Genomic DNA, 10,557 nt, shown 5'->3' with positions numbered 1-10,557 from the left:
AAATTCGTCTTCTGATTATGAGTTGCTGCATTTCTACCAGCGTTGTGGATGCTTTATGTTAGCCCACTTGGAGTCCAGTTCTTAAAATGTGTATTCTCTGTATTAACTTTTGTTTTCCTCAATGCTAATTTTCAGGTCACAAAATAAGCACAGGTGATGAGGGATAAACATAAGATAAAAAGTATCTGTTTGGTCCACTAGACACAGACTAGAAAGAAACCATCCGATCCATTTAATATTTGTCATTGAAAATGATCAATGCATGCAGAATCACAGAACCTGATGGTTGTTCTTACAATGACTTTATGAAAAAAGAAAATTTGAAAGGAGTCCTTAAGGGATAAAACAAGATGGATAATATTCCATTGCACATATATAGCACATCTGCTTTCTCCATTCATATGCTGATGGGCACATCACAAGGTTGTTTCCATATCTTGGAAATAATGCTGCAATATCTTGTTGTTTTCATATCTTGGTAAATAATGCTGCAATAAACACTAGATTGCATATGTCTTTCCAATATTCTGTTTTTCTGTCCTTTGGACATATATCCAGAAATGGAATTGCCAGGTTATATGTAGACCCTTTTTAAAAAATTTTCACTGATCCTTGATATTGCTTTTTATAGTGGCTGCATTCCCACCAACTAAGCACAATGGTTCTCTTCTCATAAAATCCCCCCATTACTTATTATCTCTTGATTTCTTAATGATAGGTCTTATAACAGGAGTCCAGTGATATCACATTGTGGTATTGACTTATATTTGTCAGATTATTAATTTATTTAGACATGAGAAAGAAGGAAATCCTCTTATTTCTGACAATAGTAATAAACTTTGAGTACATATGCTGTGTGATCAAAGAGAGAAAGGCAAATAATGTATGATAACACTTATATGTAAGCGTAATCTTAAAACAGCTGAATTCCATATGATTCCACATATATGGATTAAAAAAAAACAAAGCAAATTCATAAACAAATAAGAAGCAAAAACAGATCCACAAATACAGAGAATTAACTGATTAACTGATGGTTGTTAGAGAGGCAGGATTTTGATGGTGGCCAATTTGGTGAAGGAGAGTGGGAGACACAGGTTTGCAATGATGGGATGAGTAAATTACATGGATAAAAAGTACAGGATAGGGACTATACTCAGTGGTTTGTAATAGGTTGTATGATGACATGTAGTAGCAACATTAGTGGTGAGCACAGCATAGTATATGTATAGACTTGTTGAATTACTAGTTGTGTATCTAAAACTAAAATATTATCATTTATCAACTACATTTCACTAACAACAAATAGCCAAACTCATAAAAATAGAGTTGTGGGTACTGGGGGCTGAAGGGTGGAGATATTTTACTAGTAGATAAATAAGTCCTAGAGATATAATGTACAGGATGGTAACTACAAATAATAATATTATATCAAAAGCATCAAACTTGCTAAGAGACTAGACCTTAAATATTTCTACTACAAAAAAGAAACAGAATTATGTGATGTGATAGAGTGTTAGCTAAACTATAATGACACTCACATTGCAATATGTGGACGTATCAAATCAACATGTTGTACCTTAAGCTTAAAAGATGTTCAATGTAACCTATAATTCAATAATAAATAAAGTAATGAGACTACCATGCTTTATCTAAATAAATTATGCTTTGATAAAATAAAGCATGTAGTCTTATTTTTAATTTTGATAAAAGGAAGGAGAAGATAGAATATGCTTTACTTAATTAAAGTATACTTTGCTAAGTAATTTCTCTTTATTTTTTATTCTCGTAGTCTTGATGAGGAATAGAAGATGAAACAGCAACACCACTACTTGATTCTACAGACCAAATCATCATGCTCATACCCAATGGTTCTGTCTTCATGCCCCCTGTCCTGACACTCACTGGCATTCCTGGGCTGGAATCAGTGCAACATTGGATTGGGATTCCGTTCTGTGTCATGTATTTCATCGCTGTGATTGGGAATTCCCTAATTTTGGGGATAATCAAATATGAACACAGCCTCCATAAGCCCATGTACATATTTTTGGCCATGCTGGGGGCCACGGACATTACACTTAGCACCTGCATTCTTCCCAAAATGTTAGGCATCTTCTGGTTCCACTTGCCAGAGATATCCTTTGAAGCCTGCCTTTTACAAATGTGGTTTATTCACTCATTCCAGGCAGTTGAATCAGGCATCCTACTGGCAATGGCCCTAGATCGATATGTGGCCATCTGTGACCCCCTGAGACATACCACCATTTTCTCCCAACAACTCTTGATTCACATTGCAGTTGCGGTGACACTAAGGGCTGGTATTCTTGTAGCACCATGCCTGGTGCTCATCAAATGTCGTCTTAAACTCTATCGAACCACAGTGATCTCCCACACTTATTGTGAACACATGGCCATCGTAAAGCTGGCCATTGAAGATGTCCGCATCAACAAGATATATGGTCTTTTTGTTGCCTTCAGTATCTTAGGGTTTGACATAATCTTCATCACCTTGTCTTACATTCAAATCTTTATCACTGTGTTTCAGTTGCCACAGAAGGAGGCACGATTCAAGGCCTTTAATACCTGCATCGCTCACATCTGTGTCTTCTTACAGTTCTACCTCCTTGCCTTCTTCTCCTTCTTCACACATAGGTTTGGTGCTCACATACCACCATATGTTCATATCCTCTTATCAAACCTGTACCTGTTAGTCCCTTCTTTCCTCAACCCTATAGTCTATGGTGTGAAGACCAAACAAATTCGTGACCATGTCCTGAAAATATTGTTTTCCAAAACAATTCTTAATCACTAGTAGCTCCTTGTACAGGCATTTTAAGTTGATTCAGAGTAGCAACATGAACATAGTAAAAGTTAAATCTCTGAATATGTATATTCAAAAAAAAACTTTCACTCTCAGATGCTCATAACTGAAGCAGGTTTAAAAAAATCATTAAATACATAAGAAATATGGTTTGCCACTTACAAAAGAACAAAAGTCTCTTATGCTGACATTTCAAGCAGTTGCAGTTTTTCTTCTGTTTCTGTCTGTCTACTTAAATTTTGAAGTTCCTCTCAGGCAACAGATCTACACAGAAATAAAATGAAAAAACATCACTTGATTGTAATTTCCAAGGACCAAGTCACACCTCAGTATTCTTCAACTGCTAACCCAAAACATAGCTACAATTCTAGTTGGTCTCATTTTCAGTATCAGAGTACCCAAATATGTGAAGCAAATGTTAATACAACTGAAGGGCTAAATAGACAGCAACACAAAAATAGTAGGAGAGTTCAGTACTCTCCTTCCAACAATGGATAGAACATGCAGGCAGAAGTTCAGTTAGAAACTGGAGACTTGAACAATATGCACCAAAGGGATCTAACATGTACATACAGAATATTTCCCCAACAACATCAACATGTACATACAGAATATTTCCCCAACAACATCAACATGCTTCACTAGTGTACAAGAAACACTTTTTAGGATAGATCACATATGTGATCACAGAGAATGTCTTAAATATTTAAGAAGATTGAAATAATACTGGGTATCTTTTCTGATTACAATATAATGAAAATAGAAATCAATAGCAGAAGAAAAACTTAAGAAAAATATTCATAAATAAATGTGTATTTTTTTTTATAAACATATATTTTTATCCCCAGGGGTACAGGTCTGTGAATCACCAGGTTTACACACTTCACAGCACTCACCAAATCACATACCCTCCCCAATGTCCATAATCCCACCCCCTTCTCCCAAACCCCCTCCCCCCGGCAACCCTCAGTTTGTTTCGTGAGATTAAGAGTCACTTATGGTTTGTCTCCCTCCCAATCCCATCTTGTTTCATTTATTCTTCTTCTACCCACTTAAGCCTCCATGTGTATTTATTTATTGAAGAACTGATTGTTCATAGCTTAGAGAAGAAACACAAGGGGCGATTAGAAAATCTCTTAAGAATAGCAAACAGAATGGGAGAAGATATATGCAAATGACATATCAGATAAAGGTTTAGTATCCGAAATCTATAAAGAACTAATCAAACTCAACACCCAAAGTAAAATAATCCAATCAAGAAATGGACAGAAGACATGAACAGACCTTTCTCCAAAGAGGACATCCAAATGGCCAACAGACACATGAAAAAGTGCTCCACATCAATTGATATCAGAGAAATACAAATCAAAACCACAGTGAGATACCACCACACACCAGTCAGAAAATTAACAAAAATTAACAAGGCAGGAAATGACAGATGTGGGCAAGGATGTGGAGAAAGGGGAACCCTTCTACACTGTTGGTGGGAATGCACTCTGGAAAACAGTATAGAGGTTCCTCAAAAGCTTGAAAATAAAGATTCCTTATGATGCAGAAATTGCATTACTGGGAATTTACCCCAAAGATACAAATGTAGTGATCCAAAGGGGCACATGCACCCCAATGTTTATGTATACTAAGGAAAGAGCCCAGATGTCCATTGACAGGTGAATGGATAAAGAAGATTTTTTTTTAAAGATTTAATTTATTTATTTTACAGAGAGAGAGCATGCACAAGTAGGCAGAGTGACAGGCAAAGGGAGAGGGAGAAGCAGGCTCCCTGCTGAACAGGAAGCCCAACATGGGACTCGATCCCGGGACCCCAGGATCATGACTGAGCCCAAGGCAGGTGCTTAACTGACTGAGCCACCCAGGCTCCCCAAGATATTTTTTTAATATATGCAGTATTCATATATGTATGAATATTATACAGCCATCAGTAAATGAATTTTTGCCATTTGCAACAACGGGAATGGAACTAGAGGGTATAAGCCAAGTGAAATAAGTCAATGAGAGAAAGATAATTATCATATGATCTCAGTGATATGCGGAATTTAAGAAACACAGCAGAGGATCATAGGAGAAAAAATGAAACAAGATGAAACTAAGAGGGAGACAAACCATAAGAGATTCTTAATCTTACCAAACAAACAGATTTTCTGGAGTGGTCGGGGATAAGGTGGCTGAGTGATGGATGTTGGGGAGGTTATGTGTTGTGGTGACTGCTGGGTGTTGTGTAAGACTGATGAATCACAGACATGTACCCCTAAAACAAATAATACATTATATGTTAATTAAAAAAAGAATAATGAAATGGAAACACATCAAACTAAAAGCCTATGGGATGCAACAAAATTAGTACTTAAGTTGGAATTTAATAAGAATAAATATCTACATTCAAAAGATAAAAGAACTTAAATAAATAATCTAACTTTACACCAAAGAACTAATAAAAGAAGAACAAACTAAACCAAAATTAACAGAAGTGAAATAAGATTAGAGCAGAAATAAACATAATAGAGAATGAAAAAACAATGGAGAAGAAACAACAGAAGTAAGAAGTTGTTTATTTTGAAAAGATTAACATAGTTGACAAACCTTTAATTAAACCCAAGAAGAGAGACAAGACTGAAATAAGTACATCATAAGTAAAAAAGGAGACATTATAACTGAGAGCACACACACATGTGTGCGTGCACGCACACACACACACACACACACACACACACTCTTAAGAGACCTTGGTGAAAGGCAATATGCCCACAAATTGGATAAGCTGCAGCATACAGCTGATTTTTTGTTTTTTAAGCCACAATTTTAAAAAAAAATGTCATGGGAGTCATTTTCCTCAAAGAAAGGATGACTGTGAAGGAGACTATTAAGGACTAGGGAGAGGTGTTTCATTGTAGGGTACAAGTAAGCTTTTAGTCCTCATTCAGGGGCTTAGTTATTTATGTTTACCTCCTGACAATTATTTAAGCTGGACAACATATGATTTTTTTTAATTTTTCTTTTTTTTAATTAATTTTTTATTTTTTATAAACATATATTTATGAAATGATTTTTGTTTGTATGTTAGAATTTGGTAAAAGATTTTCAAAATAAGTAAATAATTGCTCAGTAACAACATGAAACAAAAGAAAAAGAAGAAAAGGATATAATAATATTCATTGAACATGAAAGGATCCCCAAAGATGTTAATATGAAATGCACTAGGAATTCTGGATCAAATTCTGGGTAAGAAAAAATTTACCTTGGAAAAGTCATTCTTTGGATTATTGTCTAAATGTGAACATGGACTGCAGATTAAGTGATAGTATAATTTCAATATTGAGTGCCCCGATCTTGATTATAATAGTTATGCAGTAGAATGTCCATGTCCTTGGTCCAGAACGTAGAATAATTTAGGAGTAATCCATGTCTACAAGGTACTCATAAACATTGCACAAAGACATTATCTAGCAAATCATAAAACAAAATGGGGCCAACTGGAAATGATATAAAAAACTGGGTAGATGTTATAAGGGATTTCCTTGAATGATTCTTGCACAATTCCGTACATTTCAAATTATAGCAATCTAAAACTTTTCAAAAAACAGCATTGTTGAAAATTTTCTTAATTCAAGAAAGTGTACAACACCTACTTACTAGTCCATTCCAGAAATATAATCATTGCTTCTGTTGTTGGGCTCTACTGTAGACATACTCCATTACCAATCCTAGAGACTGTGTATTAATCCCAAAATATGATCTCTTTTTTATATCAGTATTTATTCCTATTTTAATCTTTCATGAAATCTTATGAGAAATAAAATATTTTTCATGATACCTTTATTGGTATTTCTTTTATATGTCTTAATTCTGAAAGTTATGAAAATTAGCTTTCTAAATTTTAAAACTAGTCTGTCATCTTGTATATTATGTAAAAATCATTTTCAAGTTGTTTTAAATTTCTTGCCTTTTTAATAGAAAATAAGTGTTTAATGCATCTGCAGACTCTTCTATTGTGTATGCTAACATGTATGCATTTTTGCTAACCAAACTGCTGTTAAACTTTTAGAATTTAGTGAAGAATGTCCTTTTATTAAGTAACATTGATAATTTATTTCATTTTGCATACCCTTTCTAAAACTTTCACAACAGATGCCACATACACTTACCCTTCCATTTCTTCTTTATGCAACTGCTTCTTCCCCCTAGATCATGTGAAATTTCTCTGTGCTCATGACCTGGATAACACATAACACATTTTAGTAATAAATATATATTGAATGAAGGAATGAGAGAACAAATACACATTACTTTTTCAACTCCCATAATAAATAAACATTAAGTCTCACAATAGCATTTTTTCCAAATTTTCCAGTTGGAAGAACAAGTAGAGGAAGAGGTGTTCCAAACTCAAATAACTTACTGACATCACATTTTATTAACTACTTCAAATAACTTAACCACATTATATTTTATTGACAGCAATAGCTCTACATCCTAATTTTAAGTTCAAAAACATCAATAATTAGTTATATATTTGTTTCACAAAAGCTTTATCCAGTGTACCGTACCGAGTAATTTTATAGGTGAAGATCTCTTATCCACAGAACAAGTATCTGAAGGTTGAGATATGGAAACAGAGACATGGAGAAGCCAAGTGTAATGTCCCCAGTACAGAGCTTAGTAGTGGAAGAATCTGGATGCAAAACTTGACAGTCCAATTCAAAACTGATTTTTAAGCAGCTATATAACCAGTGGTCTCATAACTGGAAAAAAATGTGAAGGATATCAGAGAATTGTATAAACTAGTTTCTGTTTTGAGACTCAGTGAAAAAGGGTCACAAGGATGTTTATTACATAGATCTCATGGCAATGGAACATGTCTACTTTTACATGTGCTTTACATGATCTCCAAGCGAGTACAGCAGAAAACAAACTGAACTCATCAAAATATAATTTATATATATGAATTTGTCTGCCTTTACTTTGGAGGGGAAGAGAAAAGAAGAGAGGAGGGAGAAAAGAAGAGAGCAATGTGCCAGTTGTAGAAATTATTTCTGAGACATTGAGTGTGTAAGGTCCCTAGAGGGCATCATTCTGAGCTCCTGAGTCCCTGGGGGCTTGGGCTAGTGGCAAGGAAATCTCTTAGTCCATGTTCAGATCCTCTCCTCCTCCACATTCACTGGGGAACATAACAATTGGTGGCCAGCAATTTTCTTCTACAATCAAGCTCAATAAATTTATGCTACTGCCTCAGCATGATACTGACTTTGCTACAAATCTTGTTAGAGATGAACACACGAACTTGATCTCAGACAGAAATATAGTAGAGGGAGCAAGGCTTTTTTTTCAGGGATGGAAGAAAAGCAGGAAAGGCTATCCCAGAGATCTCCACATATTGGCAGATGGCCCAGCAACAAATGGATCAGAGTTCATGATATTGACAATGATGAAGGCTGTTGCTGAGGGTACAAACAGAAAGAGGGGTCATTGTCCAGCACAAGATACCAGGAAACAAGACCAGAATCTCAGGAGGAATAAAGGTGGATGAGAGGTAAGCAATGAGGGGTAGTGCTATGAAGACTGACAATGGTCTCCAGGTGTCTGGTAAGAGCAGAACTGGCTCCCAACAACAAAGGATGAGGAAGTCTCACTATCCCTAAGTTTACCCCATACTGTTTCTCTTCCAGCTTTTCCAAAGATAGGCACATCATCCCACCTCCCCTGTACTCATATATGTCCTCTTCTACCTACCTTCCCACCATCTGTACCTGTCAGGTACTACTCCCATGGCAGCTCCTTTCTCTTAAATAAGTCAAGCGATGTGATTTTTTACTAAAGGATTCCTATTCTAATTCTGATTAATGTAGAAAGAAAAAGTTAATGAAACAATCCATGATCTATGAACCTGTAGAATGGAACACTGAGGAGCAAAGCTTTAAAAATCAGGGATTTGGTTGACTAACTGGTCTTTTCTAAATATATATCTGCTAACACAAACTCTCTTCATAGAATGGCCCTTGTTGACTGGGTTCCTTCATCTGAGATTCAGTCACAGAAATCACAACTCTTCCTGCATTATTGGCATATTTGGTGATATTCAGCATATGATTAGATGATCCTGAAGTTGCTGACATAAAGCAATAGTTTTAGAGAGTCTAGGAAAGCATAACTGAATTTTTTTTAACAGTCTAACAATTTCTTTCTTTTACAGCTTGAGAATTTCTTGATTCAATATATGCAATTTTTAAAAAGCAATGTTTTTGTTTGTTTGTTTGTTTACATAGTGACTTCATTCAGATTATTGGCTATTCAAGATACTTCTAACTCCATTTTTCCATAGGAGCAATTGTTTGTAGTTAAAAAATTGTTTATCTGCACTTGGAAGAAAATGTTAATATGTATTTTTTTAGTTTTTTTATTATGCTCATTTAGCCAATATATAGTACATCATTAGTTTTCAATGGAGTGTTCAACGATTCATATTTGCATATAATACTCAGTGCTCAGCACAACACATGCCCTCCTTAATACCCATCACCTGGCTACCACAATCCTACACTCCCCTCCCTTCTGTAACCCTCAATTTGTTTCCCAGAGTCCAGAGTCTCTCATGGTTTGTTTCTCTCTCTGATTTTTTATCCTTCAGTTTTCCTTCTCTTCCCCAATGGTCCTCTGAGCTACACCTTATATTCCACATATTAGTGAAACCATATGATAATTGTTTTTCTCCAGTTGACTTATTTCACTTAGCATAATCCCCTCCAGTTCCATCCATGTCAATGTAAATGGTAGGTATTCATCTTTTCTGATGGCTAAGTAATATTCCATTGTATATATGAACCACAACCACATATCCATTCATCTGTTGAAAGACATCATGGCTCCTTGCACAGTTTGGCTCTTGTGGACATTACTGCTATGAAACCTGGAGTGAAGGTGTCCCTTCTTTACACTATATCTGTATCTTTGGGGTGAATACCCAAAGTGCAGTTGATGGGTCATAGGGTAGCTCTATCTTTAACTTCCTCAGGATCCTCCATACTCTTTTCCAGATTGGCTATACCAGCTTGCATTTACACCTACAGTGTAAGAGGGTTTCCCTTTCTCCAAATCCTCATCAACATTTGTTGTTTCCTGCCTTGTTAATTTTTGCCATCCTAACTGGTGTAAGGTTGTATGTATCTCATTCTGGTTTTGATTTGTATTTCCCTAATGACAAGTGAAGTAGAGCATTTTTTCATGTGTCTGTTACCCATTTGTATGTCTGCTTTGAAGAAGTGTCTGTTCATGTCTTCTATCCATTCTTTTAACTTGAATATGTGTTTTTTGGGGTGTTGAGTTTGAGAAGTTCTTTATAGATCTTGGATATCAGCCTTTTGTCTGTAGTGTCATTTGAAAATATCTTCTCCCATTCCGTGGGTTGCCTCTTTGTTTTATTGACTGCTTCCTTTGCTGTGCAGAAGCTTTTTATCTTGATGAAGTCCCAAAAGTTCATTTTTGCTTTTGTTTCCCTTGCCTTTGGAAACACATCTTGAAAGAAGTTGTTGTGGCTGATGTGGACGAGGCTACCCATGTTCTCCTCTAGGATTTTGATGGATTCCTGTCACATATTGAAGTCTTTCATCCATTTTGAGTTTATCATTGTGTATGGTGTAAGAGAATGGTCCAATTTGATTCTTCTGCATGTGACTGTACATTTTCCCCAGCACCATTTACTAAAAAGACTGTCTGTTTTTCATTGG

At 35.6% G+C, this 10,557-nt stretch overlaps 1 protein-coding gene across 1 annotated transcript; it reads left to right on the top strand.

The window, feature by feature from the left end:
* Window positions 1-1,855: 1,855 nt before the first annotated feature.
* On the top strand, window positions 1,856-2,812 carry LOC131836090 (olfactory receptor 52A5-like). The gene has a single exon (XM_059181161.1). It carries the CDS (start codon window positions 1,856-1,858, stop codon window positions 2,810-2,812), a length of 957 nt encoding a protein of 318 aa, XP_059037144.1.
* The last annotated feature ends 7,745 nt before the right edge of the window (window positions 2,813-10,557 follow it).

This window comes from Mustela lutreola, chromosome 1 (genome assembly GCF_030435805.1).
Source record: "Mustela lutreola isolate mMusLut2 chromosome 1, mMusLut2.pri, whole genome shotgun sequence".
Taxonomy (NCBI): Eukaryota; Metazoa; Chordata; class Mammalia; order Carnivora; family Mustelidae; genus Mustela; species Mustela lutreola.
The sequence above is the reverse complement of the archived record's forward strand: the minus strand, read 5'-3'. Positions and strand labels throughout refer to the sequence as shown.

Coding starts and splice junctions, on each gene's coding strand:
- LOC131836090 (XM_059181161.1), top strand. CDS start 1,856: ATGCTCATACCCAATGGTTCTGTCTTCATGCCCCCTGTCCTGACACTC.